The sequence below is a fragment of the Tinamus guttatus genome, unplaced genomic scaffold (genome assembly GCF_059628265.1).
Source record: "Tinamus guttatus ecotype Peru unplaced genomic scaffold, ASM5962826v1 Tinamus_guttatus_pri_ptg000227l, whole genome shotgun sequence".
Taxonomy (NCBI): domain Eukaryota; kingdom Metazoa; phylum Chordata; class Aves; order Tinamiformes; family Tinamidae; genus Tinamus; species Tinamus guttatus.
Genome location: NW_028288761.1, coordinates 667,789 through 693,239, shown reverse-complemented (window position 1 = coordinate 693,239; position 25,451 = coordinate 667,789). Strand labels below are relative to the sequence as shown.

The following is a 25,451-nucleotide window of genomic DNA, read 5'->3' as shown; positions in this document are numbered from 1 at the left end:
AAGAGATATGCTTTAGAAAATAAATTCAGAACTCAATTAAACAGTAATGGCAAGGAGCGTAAGCTTTGCCTAGGCGAATGAAACAACTTGCATACAACACTGCTTTTACAATGAAGAGATTCTCCCCAAGAAAGTAATAGTCTTGCCTATGCTCCAAAGAAGCTTAAAGAAATTTCCTTTTAAAAAGGAAAACAAGTCAAGGATGAATAAGTAACTGCTTGGCATAATTAAAGTAATGTCTTTGTTTACTTTTATTAGATTTTTATTGCATCCTGGCCAAGGTTATATCTGTATAAATCCAGAGTAGATCGATTGATTTCAGCAGAGGTATGCTGAACAGCATTTGGCAGGGACAAGGAACAGCATTGTTCCTTCTAAATTAATTATATTTAGGACAGATTTTAAGAAATGAAAAAGAAGCTTGTTCTTGTCTCTTTCTCTTTTTTTTTTTCCCAACACACATTTCTCCTTTTACAGGAAAGAAAATGTGTGCAAAGATTGCAAGCCGTGTGCTCAAAGTTCTCTCTGACCTTCTTGGCCATGAGAATCATGAGGTATGTGTACAGTAAACTTTGGTCAAGGAAGAGGTGGAAAGAAAAATTAATAAATAAAGAAAAAACAAGAAAGTAAGAAATGAAAGTAAATTGGTTTCATTTCCCTTGTTAGAGACCCATTTAATAAGGTTATTTGAAAATTTTCTAAAATGCACAGTGTAATATAGTTGGACACTGACCTTGTTAGGCATAATTATGTCTGTCTGTACATGCATTGGTAATTGCAAGTGAATGACTTCCGCATAGTCATCAAGCAATCCATGTATATTCTTAATTGCAGATTTGAATGCTATTTAAATGTCACCTTATATTAAATACTCTCAAATCTAAGTTCATTAGATGAACAATGTGTAGTGCATGCCGTTACGTAAAACATCAGATACAAAGAAGGAAATCTTCTAGTAGGTTTAAGCATTATAAGAAAGCAGTGGACTCGCATCTAAGCCATTAAATTAAAACAACCCTGGAGAATGCTAAAATTGATAATTTGTTTCTACCTACTGCTTTTTCAGCATATCACCTAAGCTTACAGTGGTTGGAGTCTATTTTGAGTTCCTGTTAACACATTTCTTTGTCCTTTCCTTTTTCTTGTATCGCCCTGTCAGAATTTTATACTACATTTTCACCCACATTTTTACCTTTTTGGCAAGATGGATTTGCAAAAATATATTCTCCGAAAGGGGGGAAGGGATAATCAGCACATGGGGGTTCAAATTTAGATCAACCATACTGCAGTGTATGTGCAACCTAAAAGTTCACTGCTTCCCAGGTGGGAATTTTTGCAAGTGCAGTTCTGTGAGCATGATTCAATAGCTTTGCTTTTTCACGCCTAACCTTTGCTTATCATCGATAAATATGTGAGAGTTCTTAGTGGTCTGACTACGGGCAAATATTCCTTCCTCCTAGATACAACCATATGTGAATGGAGCACTGTATAGCATCCTTGCTATCCCTTCTGTCCGAGAAGAAGCCAGAGCAATGGTAAGAGATACTGCCTTGCCTAATAAAAGGATCAACATGTGCCAGAAATGGCCTACGGGTGGGTACCAAGTGAGTGGCAGGCAGCAGGCTGGAGAGCCATGGACCTTCAGAAAGGGAATCCACAGGAGGCAACCCACCTTTGATACACAAGCAGGTGTGAATTTACTCAAAGGTTTTTGCCATAATTGCCATATATTCACTCAGAAAGCCCCAGCAGTGTGAGGGATTTTTTTCTAGATTTCAAATTGAAGGTGTTATTTTAGAGTAGAAAAGTCCATCTAGCAGTTCAGGAACAGGATATACTCTTGAAGATAATTTCATCTTTCTGTTACTTTTTCCTGAACCTTTTTCCTGTCTGCATCAGTGAATAGTCTTCTAAAGGTAAAAGTTCTTCTTGTTGCATTTATTTTGTTTAAGAGGGCAGTAGCAGGAGAGTCATCTCAGAACTAAGAACTGACCTCTATGAAAGTTAGTCTAATAGTAGCAAATGTGTTTTTGACTTCTAGTTTTGAAGTATATCGTTTTATTTAAAGGACTAATCTGTAGATATATGCAGACTCAATTGCTGCCATATTTTTTTACCTCACAAAATTGGATATAGGGAATTGGATGTCTAGATAAATGATTAAAGGCACTACATCAAGCTTACAAGAAGCCACAAGGAAGAAAGGGCGTTTAGGAGAAGATCAAAGCTGATCCTAAATTTTACTTACCTTCTTTGAACCTTGCACAGTTCTCTCTGAACACAAATTTGACATTTTTGTTATCAATTTTGTATTGAGTTCAGAAGAATTTGCTGCTTGTTATGGTTACTTCAGTGTTTAAAACTATAAGCAATAGAGACCACATATTTCTTTTGTTTTTGGAAAATGTATGGACAAAATAGAATTCTTAGAGCTGGACACAGTGATTTGTTTCATGATATGTGTTTTTTTTTGTTTGGTTGGTTGGTTTATGTTTTTTTCCTTATACCCCCCCCAAACAAAATAATATTATTTTAGTTAACAGAATGAAAAAATTATTGTAGTCACGTGAAATACTAATCTAGCCATGTTTTCCACTATCTCCAGGGAATGGAAGAAATCCTGCGCTGCTTTATCAAGGAAGGAAATGCAGAGATGATTCGACAGATTGAATTTATTATCAAACAGCTCAATTCAGGTCAGAGGAACAGATGCCGCTATCTAAGCTGTAAATCTTTCACAAAAGCCATAAGAAGGCTCATGTTTTTATTTGGCATTGTAATTCTCAAAGAACAAAGAATGACAATAGTGTGCAAGTCTGAGAGAGGGCAAATAGCAAATGTTAGGATTTGAATGTCAAATGTATTTAGATGTATTTTAAAATGTCCTTTTTTGTTACAGCTATAAAGAAATAAAAGGCTGCAAAGTCTCAAACCTAAAGAAAGCTTTGGGGCCGTGAGCAGCATGACTGTGGCTGTGTCTTTTATGCCGTTGGCTTCACAGTAGTGAGAATGGTGTCAACTGAAAAAAAAATGGGGGACTGGATCCATCTCTTCTCATCTCTTCCTCTGTGGAGGAGTGCAGCTCCGTTATCTGAGATGGCTACCTTAAATAGAGGACAGAGACTGTCCCTTTCAGAAAATACATTGATGGGCCCCAAGGCCTTGGTGATAGCTTGGCAATACCGAAAAACTATGAGGAAGTGTTAATATTTCTTGTATATTCTATTCTCTCTGGGTAAAAGGAAGGATGAAGAAAGAGAGAACAAATGTGAATAACAAAAAATAAGTGAATTCAGATTAAATCCTTTTGAACAACAAGAATAGAACAAGTTTGACTGCTTTCTTTTACTTTGGAGACAGCAGAAGATGCATTTTATAATCCTAGAAGATGCATCTTATAATCCTAGCATGCAAAAGAACAAATAAAATATTAAAGCACCATATTATCCCTGTGCAACATCTACATTCTAAGTTTATGAGGATATAAAATCCCTCTTCTGCCAATGAGAATGGCTTTTCAAAAGGGTGTGTTTGTGTAGTGAGTAATAGTTGAGTTTCTGGTATAGCCTCCAGGGTTTGCTTCTAGGAAAATCAGTTCATCAATGTCGTCATTGCTATCAAAGTTATGATGTTTTTTCTTTAACTGCTTATTGATGTTTCTGCCTTATTACACAAAAATTAAAGTATTTCATATGAGTACTACCTTTTTACTTGTAAACAGTTTGATAACAAGGTGCTTGTAGGGTGAAGTAATTATCTCTTATTAAAATATAGTTGGAACAACAGACGAACATTCGTCTTGCTGGTAAATGCAGTGTGAATTCATACTGGGTTTTATGAGAAAAGAGCCATTCCAGAGTGTTTCTGGCTTTTCCTTGAATATGAATTGACTTCAGTGATGTCTAGAACGCTTTCTAGGAGCAAATAATTGCAATCTTTGTCTTGAAAATAATGGCATGTCTATGTAAGAAACTAAATCATGGTATTGCAGGAGGGACAGTAACTGCAATTTATGTTAAGTCTGAGATGTGCTCTTATGTGGTTTTGTTTTGCTTATTTCTAGAAGAGCCATTAAATGATAGTATTGTGTCTGATGATGAAGAGGAGGAAGAGGATGAAGAAGTAAGTACAAATGCTTACTAGCACCTTTTATTAAATGCTTTAACATTCTAGACTGAAAATAACAATATACAAAACAATATTAAATTACAAAAATTCCTGGAGATCATGTATGTACTGAAAGCCAAGCTTATAGCAAGGGAGAAAACTCAGCAAATGAGTTTTTGACCTGAACGAAGGAAAGAAGGAAACTTAAAGCTCAGCAAGTGTGTTGTCTACTTTCGCTACCTTTATCCTATAAGCCAGCTACTGTTTTAATAGTCATCTGTGCTCTACTATAGTAGTAGCACTTTGCAATATAGATGAAATAATTTATTCTAATTTTTGTTAACATATCCCAGTTGTAAAAAGTGTGGTGTGCTCTCGGTTATCATGGAGCTTAGTACCTTGCCAGTTCCAGCCTTTGCCTAGCAGAGGCCTGAGCAGTTTTGCACTTGCTGAATGAGCAGTTTTCCATGTTTACGGTGCAATAATTATCCTGCTTAATACTCTTTACGAACTGATGTTCCAAGGCTTTGTGTGTCCAATGCATTGTGTTGGTGCAAAGAGATGATATTTTGTCTTGATCTCTGTATATCTATTTGAAAGATACTTTGAACTCAACTTTGATCTGTTGTGAAATATAAAAGTTAAGAAAATCTTTCAAAAGTGGGCTTGGCATTGCATTGTGTGATAGTGCTGAGCACTGACTAATTTTGCTGTTGTTGAGAACAGAAGGGAGGTTAATTCTCTCATTCAGTCATGTCCACTAGGCAATTGCAGCTGCTCAAAATCCCAGCCAACGGTCTAGGTCAAACCAGTTTAAAATAAATTTTTACCACTAACCTATCATGTGATTATAACAGATTTCTTCGCTCATTGCTATTTTTGAGTCGAGTAGCAGTGGATAATTGAAGCATAGAAATGGCTGATTTCAGTTTTACCTTAGCTTTGCCATTATATTAAAAGGAAGAACAACTAGTCTCAGGAGGCAAGTTTCAGAATATTTGCTTCTAGTATAATATTAGTTAGAGCAAGTTCTAAATGCTATAATTGTTGGTGGGAATTATAGTCCTATTCTGTTAATAGAGACCTTGTCCCTGAATCCCCCAGTTACAAAATACAATAAATAAACAGAATGGTAGCAGAATGATATGTAAAACTCTCAGTGTTGTCTTAAATAACCAGAGATTTGTGGACTCACTGTCTCAGTGCTTGAGGCCCTCTGTATTTTGGAAATGCTGTGAGTTATTGTTTGTTGATGATGTTCTGTGGTAACATCTCATGTTGTCATCTGGCAAGTGAAGGTTTTGGAAAATTTTATCACAAGTCTTGGGTTGATGTAAGTTTTAAAAATTACCACAAACAATGTATTTCAGAATATATCCTTATATTGGCAATTCAGTAATGTGCATTCAGACTGCCATCTTATAACTTAGTACGAATCAATTTACTACCGATATTTATACATTTACAGCTAAGCAACAACAAAAAAGCTTTTGTCCAGGCTCTTAGTTTGCTGTTTTTACTCCAGTTCTTATTGCTTCCAAAGCATTCAGAGATTCCCCATCTTGATGCTATTACCTTTTCTGTGTTTTGCTTTTATCTGTGTTTAGTTTGTAATTGTTGAGTTCTCCCCTGGCTTTGAACAGATCATGTGGTAATGACTACTTTCTCCTGAACACTTCTTGCCAAGATGCAGTTGAGCCTGCTGGATGATAAATCTGGGCTTTTTAAGAGATCATCATATACGCAGAAGTTTAGGATTCACTAATGTGCGACACCAGGGCATTTAACAGCATGATAAGCCTCTACATGGGTACAGTTATTTGGAAGGAAATTGGCTTAGGATTTGTCTGCTGAACTTTTAAGTAGCTTATCATAGAGCTTGTGCTGTGCTGGCTACAAGGATATTTACCATCTGGGTCGCATTATCCAGGTTGGGTGTGTGGCCACTGTCCGGCAGTCATAGTGTGCATTTCCTGGTGCTGCATGCTCTCTTCACTGGTCTTTTAAATACTAGCTTAATTTGTCTTCAATATTTAATCTTTACATTTTTACTTTACTTGGCCTGTCTCTATAAGCAAGCTGTGGCAGTAAATATGTGGTACCATAGCTCTAACTCAGAAGTTTCGTTACGAACTTGAGATTTATAGATAAGAGTACGGTGACTGTTTCTCAGATACCCTCTGATCCATCTGTCACTTGGCACCTGGCAATAAAATCTGCACGCTCCAGAGTGAAAACCCGCTTTAGTGAAAAAGTACATTAAAGGAAAGAGAGCTTAATCGCAGGCTTGGGGGACATGAAGCCGTTAAAGCCCTTGGCTGCCAACATCGTCTGCAGCCCGTGGGCGGTGGCGAACAGGGCGCCATTGTGTTAGGGAATCAGGGGAACGATGACATGTCTGACAAGCAGGAGGAGGGACACCTTGGGGACACCGTTCCCTGATACGTTAAATAATGCCAGGGAGCACGCTTGGCAGGGAGAGGATTTCTGCAGGAACCAGCTGTACATTCGCTGTGTCACAAAATGCAGGTGTCAACTGAAATATTGGTTGAGGTGCAACCTGGGGTGGACAAAGCATCTGTGAAGACAAATTAAATACATCAGGCACATAGATACTTGGATGAAAGAGAAGGTTGATGTTTGGCTGTTTTGTGTTGCCCTCAAGCAGCAGTTCCTCCACGCCCAGCAACAGTGCATCCCTGTGTGTAAGAAGTCAGGCAGAGGGGGCAGGAGACCTGTGTGGAGGAGCAAGGCTCCTCCTGAGCCTTTATTAGGGCAAACAACAAATAATTATCTGTGGTTGGAAAGGAGAGCAACTTTCAAATACCAACTGTGATTTTTTTAGCAAATTTGTAGAGAGATTGGTTATTTTCTTTTGCTTGAGTGTCTCTAGTTTCTGGTTGTATTTAAGTGAGTTTCTAGGTCTCTACTATTTTTTTTTTTGCCTGAAAAGCTTGTACATCACTGGTTATGTATGTAGTGTTAACAGTCATTTATCTGGAAAGTGCATATCATCTAAGTGACTACTAAAAAGAACTAAATTTGAAGCAAAAAAGTCTCTGGGGCCTGAGCTCAAATAGCTGAGATGTGTTGCTGTTTCAGGAGGACCATGACACCATGGAGGCTGATCTGGACAAGGATGAGGTTTTACAGCCTCAACTGGGAGAGCTTGCAGGAGAGAAACTGCTGACAACTGAGTACTTGGGAGTGAGTACTAGTCTTTAGAATCCTGAAATAAATTACTTTTCTGGATTAACTGTTTAATTTCAGTAGTTTTAAGAATTCTGCCTCTTGAGTTTGTTACTTGAAATACCAGGCTCTACATGCATAGAAGTCCAAATCCCTCATAATGTGAGGTATTAGCTGCTGTCCAAAAGAAGTAACTTTGAGAGAGGAACCTTTACCCCTTTATGGGAAGTGGGCAGGTCATAGCTTAATAATAAGCCAAAGGCAGCCTTAGGGTTCTAGTGGTAAATCCGTGCTGCTGCAGGCACACAAAGCAAAGACCTGAGCAAGTTAATGCCAGAACAGTCTGCTGGTTTGATATTATTTTGACAAAAATAATAACAGTTAACTGTTCCTTCAGTCTTTATGCCAGATCAAGCACTGTGTATCTTACTTCAAGCATTAAGTAAAAAAAAAAAAAAAAAAAAAAAAAAAGGCATAAAGTTGGCCTGTGTTCCATCTAGTATGTGTGACTAGTGGGAGGGAAATGTGCTCAGTTGCCTTCTGGAGCCCAGGGTGCCCAGGTCTGGCTAGATGATGCTAGAACCTTGACCTTAGAAGTCATCATAGAGCCTGCAGTGATTCCAAGGACTTTTTGTTCAGCGACTGGGACACAATTTGGTTTCTGAAGCAGTGTTTCTATCCTATATACTTTTCTCAGTGACTCCAGTTACTTGTTTCTTGACTTCTTCCTCTTTTTTTCCCCCCCTTTGCTCCATTTCCATTAGATAATGACTCATACTCCAAAAAACAAGAAGAAGATGTTCCCAGGTGTCCAACAGAGTATAGATGAGCCCCTGCAGAGACCTGTAACGCCAAGTTTTCACAGAACTGTGTACCCAATGTAAGTCTGAACAAATGAGGCAAAATTGGATTTTTAAAAAACACCTTAAGATTAAAACACGGTAATTCAGTGCCTGATAAATAAAATGTCTATACTTGAAAGTGCATCTTGCTATTGTCATTCTTTACAGATCACTTTGAAAAAATAAAAGGAGGAGTCATTTAAGCAGAGTCTACTGGACGAGGTTGCGTACTTGGAATAACTGACTAAATGTTTATTGATCTGTTTGATAAACTTGCATGATATCCTTTGCATTCATAATCCTTTCCTTCTATGGTATACTCTACAGGTGAATTGCATGCACTATGTAAAATACCTAGGATCTTCCATTTTATAAGCAAATATATTTCTCTAAGGATATTTGCTACCCAAACATGAGGAAACGATTTAAAAATATAGTGGGAAAGACAAGAATCCTCATGTATTCAATTTCTGCTTTTGGAAGGAGAGGGGGAAAAAATAAAAATATTCTGGCAGGAGGGTCTGTGACACTTGGCTCTAGAGGTAATTAGATAATGTTTCTTCTTGCTGCCATCTACTCAGGTAGTGTGTTTTCTTAGCAGAATCCAGGGATTACCTGGTTCTGTGTCAAGTCAAATCTTGCATCTTCTTATCAACAGCTGTGCAGCTCTTGCCTCTACAGGACAGTTTCATGTCACTGCAGGATACAAATTAAAAACAGCTTTGGATTCATACTGATTCTGGTAGCTTTGTGTCCAAGCATTAGTTTGTTGGTGTTTACGCAGTCTTTACGGGTTGCCTCATTATGGGTGCTGGAGAGAGGAAAAATGGTCAGCAGAAATCTAACATAGTGAAAATATATGAAAATTTATTTTTCCATGCTTTGCTCAGATGTAGAACTGGTGTGACTGTTTGGTCCTTCAGTGTTTTAGCCGGGAAGCACAAAATAGCACCCTGAGAAATTTGCGTTTTATAGTGAAATTCTACCTAATTAGCCTTTTTGTGCAAGGAAATTGCAGCAAATGGGCAAAGACATTCTTGAACTAGATTTTACAATAGAAAAGGACAAGCTCCGATGGCTTTTATACCATTCTGATTGTAGTTAGATTTCATTTGCTAAAATGAGGAAATACTCTATTAGTAACTCTTGCAAGAGGAAGACAATAAAAGTGACTAACTCTTACCCGATTTGATTTGAAAGCAAAATCTGAACTGTATGTATGTCATATTTTAAATAATTTAAATAGCTGGTGTTTGCATCAGATCAAATAGTATGAAAACCATCAGTTTTTTTACCCTCTTGTCTCCCTAAGGACAACCAAGAACAGTTGATCTGAATTAGCTAAAGTTGTGTATTAAGCTGAATAGTTAAATCGCACTAAAACTGTGGAAAAAAGAACTTGTTTGCAGTGATTGTAATTTCAAATTCTTCATGAGAGATTTGATGCAATATATTCCATATATTGCATACATAGACATAGAATCCTAGAATCATTATGGTTGGAAAGGACCTTGAACAGGATGGAAGAGGGGACGATCAGTTAGTGGAGATAATATATTGGACCTTTTATAAGTTGTTAGCTCATACTTCAAAAGAGGGGAAGGATTTTTTTCTAGCTGACTAAAAGTAATCACAAATTAATACAAAATAGCTAGTGCACATGTAGCAGCTATTCTATAATAATTTATTTATGACTCCCTACTGAAGACAAGTTTCTAATTATTTCATTTTTTCAGTTATTTTTGCATTCTAGTTACTTCAGGTGAATTGTCTTGCTACGTAAGCTGCTTTCTTGTCGTGCGCCCCTAAGGCACAGTACCTAAGCCCAGTTAAGTGGGATTGAACTACTTAATATTCCTCTTGCTGCTCCCTTAGAAACTGATTTAGCTGTGAAATCATTAACTGCCTCCCTGGACTGCATCCTTTCTAACTGGAACTAGAGTCTAGTTACCTTATCCCGCCACTGGGCATGAATAGCCAGGGAAATCTTCTGGGTCAGCCAACATTTTCTTGCACACTTTTCACACCTCTCTTGCTTCCCTTGTGTGTTGTTGCCTATTCCTAAACTATCTTTATCCTATTCCTTCTTTTTGTTTGTTTGTTTGTTTGTTTTTTCTCAATGATCTAGCTCACAGGGGAAGTCAACAGATCTACTTTTTATTCTAAGTCTGTGTTGCATGTTGCTCTCTGCAAAGTAGAATCCTCGTAATATATAAGAATAAATCTTACATCCTTGCTAACACAGAGTATCGGAGCTTTTTCAGGCCCACCACTGCAGTCTTTTTTTCAAGTGTCCTGATGGTTGTTGTGTCTCCAGGCTGCAAGGAGTTATGGTTTCCTTTCCCTGGCTCTTTATTGATGTAGGAAAACATGTTGGTTTCAAATATGTCTAACATCAGCTGGTTTGGGAGAGCTACAGTCATGCACTTAAATTATGACCTTAATGCTAGTTTACAGTATTAAAAGAAAAAAGAAAAGAAAAGTTTTAAATTCTTCCACAACGTTACAGGCAATTAAAGGTAACTCTCATGCAGTGTTTTAGTCTCTAAAATTTCAATGCCCTGCATTCTCCTTTCTCCTCTAGGCCAGAAAACGATGACATTTCTTGCCATAGGGATGAAAAACTCCAGTACTTGCCAAGTGATCGTCTTCCCACTCGTAGCGGGAGCAGGTCCAGTATTTCAGATCTCTGCGTTTCCTCCTCATGTAAGGATATTATGTGAATGCTGCTGTTAATTGTATTGTCCTGAGTGGGGCAGGCATTTGGGGCAAAGCATGTGGGTTGCAGGCTTGTAAATTGTGGCCCTCCCCATGCTTAGCCTGGGGCAGCCTGCAAGTCCTTGGGATGCCTTGTGCCCTTTTGCCTTGAGCGCAGTGAAAGGCTGCAGGAGGGACCATGTGGTCTGCAGAAATCCATGATCTCACTTGTTTCACTCCATCTTCCTGCGGAAGGGTCAAGGATCACACCCAGGGCTTCCTATGTGCAAAGTGTATTTTCTTTCACGTGGCGATATCCTCTGCCTACGAGAAGAACTGCAGCCAAGAGACAGTGCACTTCCCAACAGGCAAGGCTACTTACTCCATCAAATATACCCTTGTTTGGATCTAAATGAATCACTGTCCACTGGCACCTGCAGGCTCTGTTGGCTAGACCTCTCTATTAAAGTTGAGGGCAGCTGCAGTTATATCCTCAGTGGAGCAGCTACAGTCAAACCATACAAGGCTGTGGAGGATGGGAGGCTCTGTGCTGTGTAGCTACATTGTGGGTAATGCTGCTAAAGATTCTGCTCTTGCAACAGAAACTAAAATTAGTGCAAACTCAGCTGGGTTTGGGAAACGGGATGTAGTTTAAAAGGTTATAGGCTTCGGAAATATTTTATTGCAAGCTCCTGATAACCACTGATCGACTTTTGCTGTGGGAACTTCAACCTGCTTGCAGGGATTCATTAACATTTCCAATTAGGGGTTTAAGGCAAGATGGTCTGCGGTCTTGGATAAAGGGTCTTCCAGTGTATCAGGCGCAGAATTTTTAATAAGTTCAGACAAGGCATGACTTGACTTTACTGAGAAATATGCTTTGAAGCAATGAAGAGAGAGCATACTTTTTTCTCTATCTCCCTTTTTTTAAATTTCCTAGAGGAAATGAAAAGGATTCTGAGAAAAGTAACTGAGTCTTGCAGGAATCTGCCTGTATAATGCCTCGAGCTGATAAATATAATGCTAAACAAAGGGCTTATGAGAGAAGCAGATGAAGGTCTTGCTCAAGATGTGCACTTGCATTCTGCATTCTCGCTGCCGTGCAGGAATGGGAGCTCTCCTGCTATCTCCCAGCCTCACTTCACACAGGAGAGCTACAGGGAGATTAGCTGGACAGAGGCAGCAGCCCAGAACTCCAGAAGCTGCAACCCAGTCAAAACTATGCTGATTAACAGTTTGGTTACACACAAGGATAAGAATAATAAAAAAGGTATTCCACGTGTTTGTACTTTGTAAAGAAGATTAAGTACTGCAGATATCAAGGCCACAGCTATTTGCTGTTTTAAACATACTTTAGGATAAAACCCTCCTTTGGATGCCAATTAGGAGAACAAATTACTGGTGTTTCTCAGGTGTTGTGCAGCCCCAGGAGCCCAGCATGCTGTACAGTACCTTTCCTGAGAAGTGCATTCGCTCACCTCCGTCAGCTCCTCCGTGCTGCTGAGCCTGCCCTGCGCTGCGGGTGCTGTCTGGCAGTTTGCTCATACAGATTTGGGGGGAGGTTTAAATGAGGAACCTGAGTAAGTCACAACAGTAAATGTTGTTCTTCATGTTTGAAGAGGAAAATCAGTTTGATGCCTTCGTACTGAGGAAATTGCTGCCAACTTTGATGTTTGTGTATTTTCAGAACTTTATTGTAGGCCCATCTAAAACACTGTTTCTTAGCTATTTTCAGTCAAGATTATATGAAGATGAATGTTAAGACAACTAGATTACACTTTATCTTCCTGTAGAAAAATCTTGGGTTTATATATGCAAAAAGACAGGTAATTTTTGTGTGTGGCTGTGGCAATTCTTCCTTGCACTTATCCAGGCTATAAAATACTGCTAAGTTCTTGAAGGGGCTGTCAGAAGTTTGTTTCAGGCTTTTGCAAGTAGCCAGTGAAATATGTGCTCCCTTGTCTTTTTCTGCTTACTTTTTGAGATTTAAAAATGCACAAGAGGAGGAGAGACAGTCTTGCAGTGCTGAATCCCATGGCTGTTCAATTCAGTGGCAGGATTTTGATTCTGTATAATGGTAATTGAATTGACTGTTTGGATTGTCCCTCTTTTCTGAAAGAGATTTTTTTTTTTTGTAAATCTTGAATTGTAAAGGTTTGGTTTTAAAACAGTGTAAAATAAGTTCTTGAGACTATAATCCTTAAAAACATTATTATTCAAAGCTTCTTTGCACTTTCTCTCCTAATGCTTTCCTAGATACTGCAGTGAACAGTGCAAACCAGAAAGATGTAAAAATAATTGTGCTTCAGGGGAATATAATTGCTGTAAAATAGTCCTGTTTTTTTGTCCCCATTGATTGCCTGTTGCCCTGTTACTAGGGTTATGTACAGAGGACTGCCAGTGGTTGCATTCCTTTGAATTTAATGAGATGTCAGGCATTGGCTGATATATGTTAGATGATGATTTGCCTGCTGCTAACCCGTTGCAAATGCAAAGTGTAACTGCTTTGAAAATGGGTCAAGTGTAGTTTACTTTTCGGCTGTGAGGGGTTGGAAGGACGTGCACGTGCAGTTAACTTGGCTCAGCTGGTGAGCAGTAGCTCACTTTGCCACAGTGACTCAATAGCCTGCCCTTGTCTAAGGGTTTCTGTCTTGCAGCAGGAGCTGTGACTTGACTGTGTTTCTAAAATATTGTAAAAACAACTTCTCACTGAATTGTGTTTCTTCTTTAAATAGCAATTGAAATGGAGTCATCTAAGGTATTCTCCTCAGGCCATGGAATGGACCAACGCACCCCAGCTGTGGACAACATCTTGTCTTCCCGATCTGCTGAGTTCACCCAAGAGAAAGTAAATGGGCTGTCTAATAGGTATGATTTGTCCAGATGAGTATGTAAGAGAACAAGAGCAGTCTGAGAGGACTTACCAGCTAATTCCATGCAAAGACAACCTGTGAAGTCAGTTGATGTATGATGCAGTCTGTGAGACAGCTCTGATGGTGCTTGCCAAACAAAATACCCTTAGCTGTGCCAGTGGCAGATGTTCAATTTCTAAACATCTGTTCCAGAATGGGAGAAACCTCAAGTAAGACAGTATTAATGAAGATCACATGTTTCCCCATACCAACTTCTGCATGTAAAACTTCCTTATTACTTTTTTAGATGATGGACTATACTGTACCTCATGGAAAATATGTATCAATAAAGAAAGGTAGAGCCATAGAAAGAGGCCAGGAATAAACTTGCAGAAGGAAGAGAGCTTAAACATTTAAGTGAATTCAGAGTGTTTGCATATGCTGAGTAAGCACTGTTCACCCGAGGCCCTGATTCATCCCCTGGCAGGTACAGTGAGGGAGGTAGTTTCAGGAGTTCTCCTAGCCCTGGATTTCAACTGTTTCTTAAAATTTATATTGTTTTATTTTGTTAAAGGAAGACCCATTCATACTGTGAGCCCTCTGTCAGGGTTTTGTCATATATAGGATTATGATGTTATATCTTGGATGAGAACTAAGAATCCATTAGGAATCAAACCAAAGTTTTTCAAGGCCCTCATGTATTTGTGAGACGTTAACAGCTTTTTCCTATAGCTAATTAGATTGGGCTAAGTTTTAAGCAGTGACTGTAGAGAAATTTTAAAAGCAAGTACATTCCAGAAGTAAAACACAGAATGGGTGGAGATGTGTTACAGGAAAGGTTTTACCAACGCTTTATGGATCTGATTTTTCAGAAGTGCCTAGTTATTAATGTCAGTGAAAGCTCTAGCACTTCTGAAAACTGGACTGTCTGCTTAGAGCTTTGGTTTTGGCTCACAAGTGACCTTTTTTTTTTGATTTCTGGATTGTACTGTTTCCATTGTGAATTCTGATAAATTATCTACAAATTATCCCTGGTAAGCAGCTGAGCTGCTTAGTAATCTATCCCAAAAGAAGCATTACTGGTTTGACTTCCCTGTAGTCTGTAATAATAGCAGCAAAGCACATACTACAAATAGAGACAGACCATCAGAACTGTATAGGCGATTTTTTTAAAGGTTTTTGTTTTTGTTTTTTTCAGCCTTTGGCTTTGACATATAGGAGATCATTGATAGGCAAGACCTGGTCCCCCATCTTAGGGAGAGGTTTTGCTTCTCTACAGTCATCATCCGTTTCTCTTCAAAAAACACCACCACCAAAAAATCCTGCAATCTGCTCCCCAGTGTACATCTAACTGAGTATCTAGATCTCACTCATAGGTGGGTTTCTAACTGAAGGCCTGGATGCAGTGTCCTGCAGAAGGGGATTCTATTCTTTCATTGCATGCTTCCTTACCATGTGTACAGCAATTTCTTTTTACAAAAGCAGCCTCAAGTTACCGATACAGGAATGTGGCCATTCACGGTCCAAGCAGAACACAGGGTTTTCTGTGTCAAGGGTGTTTTGTTCATATGCTGGTTTTGCAATTCCTAGACCTGCCTTTTCGTTGTTCTTTCATTCTTGGAGCATACTTTAATTTGTTTGCAAAACAAACAGTGAATAAATCCTTACTTTGATCATAGTTTCACCTACTGTAAGAGGTCTCCTTCCTAGCAGAGGTATGAATGAGGAAGGGAGAGGTGGCTTGTGGTGCTACAGGGGTCACTGCTCCTGTTTCCCCTCTTGCTTGAGCAGTACGAACTGCTCAAAGTTCAGGGAAACTGCATTTACACTAAATCACTCTGAGAGAAGAATGAGGCTCTAGTAGTGGCAGGTCTTTTACAGTTGTTTTATTTCCATAGGAACAAATATTAGTTTTAGCTGCCGCGTGCCAGGCTGACAGCTGCCCTGCGTTGCCATTGCCTGCTGCCCTCGGATCATGTACGAATACAGACCTGTTGTGCTTCATAGCTGAGCAAGGATGGATTTCTGAGTTTGCACTCGTGCCTGGCTGAGAAAGCATTTATTTTTCATTGTCTTGTCACATCTCTTGGCTGGTTTTTCAGATCCCAGTGGCAGTCTGTTACGGGCTTTTTAGGAGCCTATTGTTTTCCTTCTTTCTAAGTATGCAGCTTGGTTTCTTCTCAGTGCAAGGGTAGGTTTCTGCATAGCACCGTGCGACGTGCGTACTGTGTGTGTTGGGTTTATTGTGCTTGTTCTGCAGTTAGCACACCTTGTCATAAATGACTCTCTTACCAAATACTGCCAATCATTTTCCCATAATAGATTTTTTTTTCTCCTTCTTTCTTCATCTAGTCAAGATAAGGGTATTAAATAGCACTTTTCTAAGTTATTCTGAGGATTAATTTCTTTTCTACTCTACATCCTTGTCAGAGAAACAACAGATTGTTCTACAGTGCTTGATGCCTGCTTATTTCACCTAATACTTTCCTGGAGACTTACAAAGACGTGAGCCTGCGTTGCTGCCCTACAGAGCCGTTGTGGGGTCCCCCAGGCTCCCGAAGCACCATGATTCTCATTCTGTTACTTTACTTTGTCTCCAAAGGGCTTATAGTCTGGCTGTGTAGGTTGCTATAGTGAAACACAGTGAAGATTGTTTGTGCTATGAAAACATTTATTCATGAATGGAAATAAAGATCCAGGGTTTTGTTACTTATTACCAAATGAGGGGAAGCTCATTTGTGGCTGAAAGATTGCTGTATGGCTGCTGGCTACATACAGTTGCCGTGTAGAGGACTAGTGTATTGAAAACCCAGCGCTTGCACCCAAATAAATAAAATGATAAACAGTAATCATTAAACAATTCTATGGAGAGAGATACTTATATCTATTCTGTGAGCCTAAAAAGCAGGTGATCTGAGGCTTGGGGTTTTAGTTAACCAGTCTTACATTTTAATCTTGTTTTCTTAGGGCTTTTTTTGGCTGCTATCTGCCAGGTAGCCTTTTAAATGATAAAAAGAGCAATGCTTAGAGATAGGCAGAAGGCTGCAGAGATGGCCCTGAGCAGACCATTTAGCAGGTCTGTGTCCTTAATAGCTAGCATATACAAATGCAAAATACAGACAATTAATGTTATTTAAAATATAAAAGAAATGTTTGCTGTCATATCTTGCCAAGAAGAGAAGCAGGGCTATGGGATGGCTGAGCAGCGCTGGCTCAGCAGCATTCCCGGGGAAAGGAGGGGAGATTAAATGTCTCGAAAATCCTCCTAATCACACTTTCTGCCAGTCACAAAGGCTTCTTTTGATGGAGCAAATAACAGAGACCTTCCAACTAACATTTTTATTGCCTATCTTTAGATGGCACCTTTTTGGATCCTCCCTTGCTTCTACTTTTGTTTCCTTTTAAGAGATTTTCCTTTAGAGACTTACTATTTCTTGGTAGACTCCAGTTTCTGTGCCTTGGAAAGAATGTATTGATGCTAAGGGTAGGAAAGGGGAGTCCTCACACAATCATGAACTAAACCTAAAAGAATGATATTCCTGTAGCCTGGGCAGATTGTAAAATAAGAGCAGCTGTTTTAAGCTCTCAGTATGAGCAAGGGACCTATGTGCCCAGGGAACTTATTTCCTAGATGTCATTACAGCTTTTTGCTCTTTTCACAACAGCCCTGGAAGTTGTACAAATCTCTGTACTAGGGCCAGAGAGTGTGTCTGTGTCTGATAGAATTGTGACTTGTATCCAAGGGAAATAATAGTTTTTGTGTCCTAAAAGGACGTCTGATTCCTAACCTGTTGCATGTATACATGCTTCTTTTGCACCTCAGACCAGTGTGATGATAATATCTGTATGTAATAAATACAGTAGAAAACAGACTAAGCATCTCTTAATCATGTGTCTGCAGTTGCATGGGACTTAACTGGCCCTGTGGTCCAAAGAGGTGCTGCCAGTTCACTTGGTTGTAGATTTAATATGCATTCATTTTTATCCATGCTTGCTAACTCCTTCTGTCTCTTTCTTCCTACAGTGAGTTTTCCTCAGCTTTTACTAGCAAACCTAAGATCCCTCGCACTCCTGAAGCACAGAGTGCCAGCCCGAGAAAGGGAAAGATCCCCCCCATTGCCCCTCAGTTCTCTCAGTCTGGACCCCAAGAAATGAGCCGCTCCAGTTCTTCGGGATCATCCATGAGGAGCAGACAGAGTAAGTGAAAAGCAACTGTTCTACTTGTCAGTGCTTCATGTGGGAAAGGACAGAGCTTTGTAATAGCTCTCTGGGAATTAAGTTGCGTGCTGCAAGTGTGCCAGCAGTGTATGACATTGTACTTGTCATCTGCAGGATGCATGACCGTGCAGTTATATCCTGCCGAGTGCATTGCTCCTACTTCCACCCAGTCGTGTAGAAAATTTAGAGACAAACTTTTTCCTGTGTCTGGGTGGAGAAACCTTCCTAAGAAATTTGTGAAGTATGTGCATACCATTAGTCTCCCTTTTACCAATGGGAAAAATGAATCCCATGGAATTAAAACAACATAGTAAATCAGCAGCAGAGCTGGAGAGAGCTTCCTAGGTCTTTTGTCTGTGGTGTTCACTCACCGTTATTCCACACAGGTGCACTTAGGGTGGTTTCATTTTGGGAGCATAGGTGAGGCAGCAGAAGGGAGTGTCCTGGTGGCTAAGGCAGTTTCTGACATAAGGAGTTCTTGCTTGAGCAGTCCTGCGCTAGGTAACACTGCCAACTCTTTCAGCTCCAGCACTGCTGCCCATGCCCCGTGTTTTACCTCTGACACTGGTGCTTTCTGTTCCTTGTGATGGCAGTGCTGTTCTCTCCTGACTGATTGAGGTGGTAACAGCCAAGAGTGTGTCCCTGCTCTCGGTTTCACTTCCTTTACAAAAGTGCTAGACCATTAAAAAGGAGAAGCTCTGCTGAAGAATGGAAACAAGCACAGTGTGTGTGCACACAAGAACTCTTGTCCACGTATGTTAGATTCTCCAGTACAGCTTTATTTTCTTGCATGTCAGAGATGAGACCCAGGCATGTTCTTGTAGGAATCTGGAATAAGTTTCTTTTGCACTGGCACAGTGTATAATGTACTTTATCTTGAAATTACAATGAAACAGAGTGTGATCAAATTTTGTGATCAGTTGAGTTTCTCTGTTGGTCCAGACTCTTGTGCTTTCTTAATTTTGACTTTTATTAAATAGGGTTTGTCTTACAAGGTACCTCTATCTTTGTTGTACCTGTGCATCCTAAAGTTGAATATACAGTAGGTATCACATTCTATTATGCGTCCTTTCAGTTTTTCTCCATAGTTTTCCATTGGGTTTCCAGGTAACTTTCCTAGCTGTCATGGTTTCCATGAGACAGACTTGGTTTTGGCAATCAACTGTTAGCTGTTTAACTCTTATCTTGCTGCTAAAATTTAGCAAAGAAATTAATTTACAAAGAAATCATCTTTCATACACTCTGCTTCTGTGTATCATAGGTTGTTGTCTGCTGTAACCTGTTAGTTACTCTCTTGCTTGCAGCGTGTTGCACAGGTTTTTATGGCTGGGAAAAATAAAAAATAAAAAAGAGAGGTAGGTGTTAAGGACCTGATTTTTAAACAACTAGAAAGGGTTTTAAAACACTTCAGTCCAAACCTAACTCACATTAACTCAAAGTTAATTCCTAGCTGTCGTTTGGACAGGAAGGCATCTGAAGGCATCAAATGTTTCCCTAGTAAAGCTGTGTGCTCACATCTCTTTCTTTAGACAGATCCTATTCCCTTATTTTTATAGCAGACATTTGTAGATGAGTCTGAAGTTGTATGGGAGGCCCAGATACCAGCAATCAGGAGGACTTAACAGTTCCTCCCTGCCATTTGCCTGTTGCATAAGTATTTAGCCCTTTGCATATCAAAAGAGACTGAGACTGTCTTTCTGCAATACTGGTTTTAACTTGTGAATTTCTTGGTATTTCTGGAAAAGTGCAAATTTTTATTGCTATTGGATATGATGAGATGGGATCACTTCTTTCAGAGAGACATTTTTTAGCTTGCTTTTAATATTGAAGGTGTATTTTCTAGAAACACGTTGCTGCTTTTATGTAAACCCAGTTGAACTAGCTGGACTGCTCCTCTTGGCAGTGTGAATGCCTTAGGAATGCAGAGGAAACACAGGTACTCGCCGTGACTGCTGCACGCCTGCCTGGGGCCAGATTCCTGCTGGAGATGTAGCCCGCTGTTGTCCACCGAGCGGTAAAGCTGCACCTTAAAGCAAAACCGAGCTCTGAGAAGAAAATTCATCATTCCCAGGTTTCCTTCTGCTTTTGCTTCCTAGTCGGTACAGGGATGACACGTGATAGTGAGGCTAGAACACAGGTTAGGCTCCAAATCTAGACTTTATTTTAGCTCTGCACTATGTGCCACTTGTGGGCACGGATGAATGATTAAATCTGCGCAGCACCTTATTCTGCGTCTTTTCCAGTCTCCACCTGGGCATGGTCAAGTTGCATGTGCAGCATATGAAGTTCCATCTAGGACATGATGTTGCTAGTCTAATACAAAAATCCCTACCAGGAAAAAAGAAGAATTTAGTCTGTGACACTGTGCTCTTACGTCTCCCTGCTCCTCCAGAAGTTCTTTAAGTGTCTGCTCACAAGTGGTTGCCCTAAGTACATTCTGCCTTTTTAAGCTGCAATGTCACTGGCTAAGGTGCCTTTGTGCATGTTCTTCATGTTGTTTGTGTCACTGTACAGGTCGAACAAATGTTTCCCTCAGGCAGCTCCTGTCTTGTAATAAATCCTGCTTTTGGCTGACAGGCTCTTTCTTGCTTCTCTTCTGCAGGCAGCCAGTCCTACAGGAAGTGAGAACAGTTGCTTTCCTCAAGAATCACCTGTCACGTTGCTGAAGGACAGAGCCAGCTTCCTGTAATGACCTTTACTGGCGACCTACTTGAGAAGAGAGTGGGTTATTAATATTGCATGTGCACGCCTCGCACAGCGATTCGGGAATTATCTGATGGGATGCATCTTTTGTCATCTCTGTACCTGGTTAACACAAGGGCCTTGTTACAATTCAAGTTTGTTGCAATTCAGCAGCAGCCCGGGACAGGTATGATAGATGAATGTGCTCCCAGTGTCTCCGATTGCCCACTCCTAAGAGACATTGCTGCCCCTTGTTCTCTGCCTTCTACTCAGAGTAAACAGCCCTTGGAGATGGTCTGTAGTGCTCAGCATAGAAGCCTGGCTGAGCAACTGTCTTGTTTACATATTGCTTGCTGAACCTAGCCTGTCACTTTTTTAAAAAAAATCTATTCTCTTGTGAATGAACTGGGGGATATTTGTGTTCAAAGGCTCTGCACTAGGAATTTAGCGTGAGATGAGATCTGCGTTTGGCCACCAGAGACTGGAGGAAAAGCATTTCAGCAACTTGTGATTGACCCATAGCAGCTGGAAAACACTGTGCCATTGCCCAAAGCAGAGTCCTTGCTCACCTCTGTGGATATGATGAGCAGCTTTGTCTGCAACTATTACTCTCCTATGCATTCTTTCTAGGTTGGATTTTTTTCTTAATTTTTCTTTTTAGTATTTGCCGAATGAATCCGCCACCTTTTCATTGTTTCTTCATTCAGAGGAGAAACCATAAAAATGTGAACAGATCAGAGGCAGTTTTCCCTTACTGACGGTTATGACAGTCCCCTTTGATCTATGTCATATTTTCTGATGTTCTTCAGTTCTGAGCCTGTTTTATCTTTACGAAATCCGGAACGATCTTCAGACATTAGGAAATGCTGTCCAGGCAAGAGAGCCCAGGAAGCCCTTCATTGAATAAAAATCCTGCAGTTAATTCTGCCAGTGATTTATGAAGCCAAAACTGTTTGTTGTTCTTTCTCTCAAAAGTAACAGTGACCAGGAAACACTGAAGTCTTTACTGACCATTGCCTTTTCAATAACATCCCTCATGTGACATTGCTGTTAAGACAACAGTAACAACTTTTCCAGAAATGCAGTTTGCCTTGGAACTTGGCTGCCACTGGCAGGGGAAGTGTATTTGTCAGAGGTGGACTTCAAAAGCAAATGTTTTAGCAGGTACTAAAAGAAAAGCTTTAACTTCTCCCTTTTTGAGCTTCAGCTCAAGAAACTAGAAGGCAGCAATATAAAAGCTACTCCAGATAGTACCATTTACCTTGCCCTGGTGGAAGGAGTTGCACAGCTACAAATGTTTTCCGTAGGACTGGAAGAAAACTCTCTGCTTGTGCTGGGACTTGGGATTGTGCCTATGGATGTGCAGTGGCAATGGAGTAGCCAGGGTGATTTCCTCACATGACACAGTTGCTATGAGGAGGACTGTGATCAGTGACATAGTGTCATTTTCTTGTAAAAATGGATCCCACCTTCAAGTTCCGGTAATCTGTTGGATCATAGACTTCAGATTGGAATCCGGATCTTCTGTAGAGCAAGATAACCCTTGTTTAAAATCTAGTCATGTTCCTGTGAAAGTTAAGTTTACTCTTTGGTAACTTCAGGGTGTCCACAGACCAAGCATGAAGCAGACAGAGCTTTAACTCTCAAACTTCATAGGACCTGAGGTGACTGTAGTCCTTTGGTAGCCTCCGTCCTGTAGATCTCCATGCTAGATAACGAAAAGACAGAGCATTTCCAACCTGTCTTTGGATTCACCTCCCTCTTTTCATAGGTGATAAACACAATTAATGGAAAAATGTGCTCTGATGCACAAAAAGGCAGCAGTGGAGAGCAGGCATAAAAACTCACTTGTGATTTTCCAGTGTAGCTAGCTTTTATTTTTCCTCTGAAACCATGTATTTTTTCCAGCAAGTAGTATCAATGGCCAAGTTGTTAACATGGAAGTGCTGAGCATGTGCATTTGCATATGTGCACATACAGAATGCCCCAGCAGTTGAGTTTTATTTATTTTATGGCAGAGCTTAGGTTCAGGTGGGAGCAGACCTGACCCTGAGATGCAGAACAGCTTTTGAGAAGTGCTGAGCACAGTGACTACTTAAAAAAAACAAAAAAACAAAATGCAACAAGAAAAATCCCAGCATACCACGAGTTGAGACCAAAGTTGTATCCTTCTAAGTCAGCTAAAAGAGGGTTAATGAGCACCCTGCAGAAGATCTAGATTAGTAAATAATAATAATAATAAAAAAAGCCCAAACCAAAATGTGTCTTGCACAACTGGACTGGAGGGAATAAGCTGAAGTGTATGAATAAGTGTATTTGTTTCTCACCTTGGCCTGCTGCAAGGCAGAGCTCCACACGTACTTTTTTCCATGTTCAGCTCTTAGTGTGAGTGCAGAGTTTGAAAACTGTGAAGCTATTTTTTATGTTAATGCTTGAGACACTTGTGTTTTCCAAATGTTTGGGATGAGAGAAACTGTGTATGTATGTGCTACAAAATAAATTATCGCCTGAGCGCCGTTTGAGAGGCGGGCAAGGTAACCTGTCCCACTTCGTGTCATTCACAAAAAGCCCCTGCCAGGTCAGCTAGAAGGTTCAGAAGCTAATGAGAAATGTTATTTTGTCCTTCTCGGCCAGACACAGAAGAGAGAAGACTCCCTGGGTAAAGGTCAGTGACATGTACACAGTAAATTCTGCATCTTACTCTTAAAAGTCGTTAGGTGTGTTTTCTATACACTGTGCAGAGGCTGCTGAGAGGTGCAACACCACCCTGTTAAATTCATAACTGAACCAGTGAAAACTGCCTGTTTGTGACTGTACACAATCTGGTCTTGTTTACAAGAATCAAGTGTAGTAATTGCACCTACCATATAGATCTAAAAGGAAATATTTTTCTGGAGCCAGAGTGCTATGTGGTCCTACCATGTTTCTTGGATATTGCTTTTCTATATTCAGTCTGATTTTGTTTATGGATAGGGTAGTACAAGACACAAACTACTTATGTCTATCTAAATTGCATGGAGAGCTCAGTCAGTCTGTATAATTGCTTTAAAATCACCTGTCAGTGACTGGGTGAATATGTTTCTTAAGGACTGTGTTCATTTCCCTCTTTTTGGTAGTCTCTCTTTGGGCCTTGTGGATTTTTAGGGTGTGCATTTCACATTTCGCTACATTTTATTATTGACAAATCCTGTTGCCAGCTATTTTATCTGCGCCTGAATGGCAAACTCGGCTCCGTCGCGTTGGGCAGCGTGTTTGCTCACAGGGCTGCAGAGCAGGCGTGCGCCTCGCATTGTGTTTGGGCTCTCATGAGGAGAGCCCGGGCACGCGGGATGGGTGGGATGCCACCCGTCACCTTGGTTTGGTGTCAGAGGTGGTGGTTTTGGGCGGAGATAAATGAGAGCTGGGCACGCAAGGACATTTGCTGGAGATAAAGTGTGTTGGGGAGGGACACGCTGTGCTGGGGAGAGACAGAGGTTGCTTGGTTTGTTTTGGTGCTGTTTCCTTTAAATAAAGTTCAGCAGTCTTTAGAAATCATGGTAGAGGTTGCAGGGTGGGGATGAAAAGCGCAGCGTTGCATTCGTATTCTGAGCAGCAGCAGTAAAAAAGCAGGCGAGCCGCCTTCCTGCCAGGCTTTAAGCACCCCTGGATTTTCCTTTTAGCTTGGGGCTCGAGTCCATCATTGAACCAGACCTGCCTGGCAGTTTGCGCTGTCTTCGTGCTTTTCTACAAGCCTAATCTAAAAACAGCAGCAAGAAACAAACTTCTGGGTGCAAGAATTGTCCTACCTTATCAAGGCAGGAAATTCTCTAGAGTAGCGGCATTATCTGATGTTTCAAAGCAAGGTTTATCCCATCTCTAGGCTGCTTTCTGTCTTAAGAAGAGTGAGCATTGCATCCAGTTATGGGATCATGATCCAAATTTCCATTCTTTAAGGAGCGATGTCTAAGAACAGGCGGAGTGGCGAACTCTAGGATGTCTAATAAGCTGGAACATGTCCAACTTTTATTGCAAGTCCTGGCATATGCTCCAAGTTTCCAGGAAACAAGTAGATTAATTTATTGCAATAAAAGTGAAAATGCTTCACTTTATGTTCACATGCAAACTGTGAGAAATCCATTTGAGTCTGAAATGTTCAAGTTTATCCTTGACTCATGATAAATGCTGCTCTGATCACTTGAAGTGCACAGTTTTGGAGAGTGTAAATTATTTTCTTCACTTCAAGTGTGAATGACCTAACAGTGTATCTAATTAAAATAGAAAAATAAATAAAGGCTTCTAGCATGTCTTGCTGGTTCGTCTTAAAAGTCAAAAGAAGTGTTGCTTCACTTTATTTGTTTTTCTTCTAATGATGCTGAAAGCTAATTTTGCTAAGTAAAAGGATCAACATGATAAATAGAGAGGACTGGATGGCTGCAACAAAAATATTCATCCTACTTTAAGATGCTTTATATATTAGACTGTTGCTATGAGTGTTGAGACCATCTAGAAATCAGACCACCTACTGAGGGATATTAGGAGGATGAGGACATCTCCCACTATGGCTCTCAATGAAAAATTTTGGCCTTTCTGGATCCAGATTTTGTTGCACACAGACAGCTTCTTTCTCTGAAGAGTGCAAAAGTTGACCTAACGTGAGGATGGGATGTAAGTGCTGGAAATAGCAGCTCTGTGCCAAATGATACAGTTTCTCATTTGGTGACCCCTGTGCCGGTCTGACCGCCCCAGACCTTGTCTGAATCCGGTTGACTGTTGGCAGAGGCTGAACGCTTCCTGAGAACAAATCACGTTATTGTTCATGGCTGTTCATGCACTGCCTTTGGGGATCGTGGTTCGTGTTGGTAGCAAAAAGCAGGGCCGTTAGCAC

General features: G+C 40.3%; 1 protein-coding gene across 1 annotated transcript in view; it reads left to right on the top strand.

Moving 5' to 3' along the window:
- Positions 1 to 20,749, top strand: part of ARMC9 (armadillo repeat containing 9) — a 54,415-nt gene extending 33,666 nt beyond the window's left edge. Inside the window, exons 17-26 of the mRNA XM_088525489.1 lie at positions 478 to 554; positions 1,461 to 1,535; positions 2,606 to 2,696; positions 4,064 to 4,122; positions 7,210 to 7,314; positions 8,061 to 8,176; positions 10,723 to 10,844; positions 13,571 to 13,703; positions 17,712 to 17,884; positions 20,508 to 20,749. Coding sequence (XP_088381615.1) covers positions 478 to 554; positions 1,461 to 1,535; positions 2,606 to 2,696; positions 4,064 to 4,122; positions 7,210 to 7,314; positions 8,061 to 8,176; positions 10,723 to 10,844; positions 13,571 to 13,703; positions 17,712 to 17,884; positions 20,508 to 20,530 — 974 coding nt within the window. The 3' untranslated portion in view covers positions 20,531 to 20,749. The remainder of the gene's footprint in view (positions 1 to 477; positions 555 to 1,460; positions 1,536 to 2,605; positions 2,697 to 4,063; positions 4,123 to 7,209; positions 7,315 to 8,060; positions 8,177 to 10,722; positions 10,845 to 13,570; positions 13,704 to 17,711; positions 17,885 to 20,507) is intronic.
- Positions 20,750 to 25,451: the final 4,702 nt, after the last annotated feature.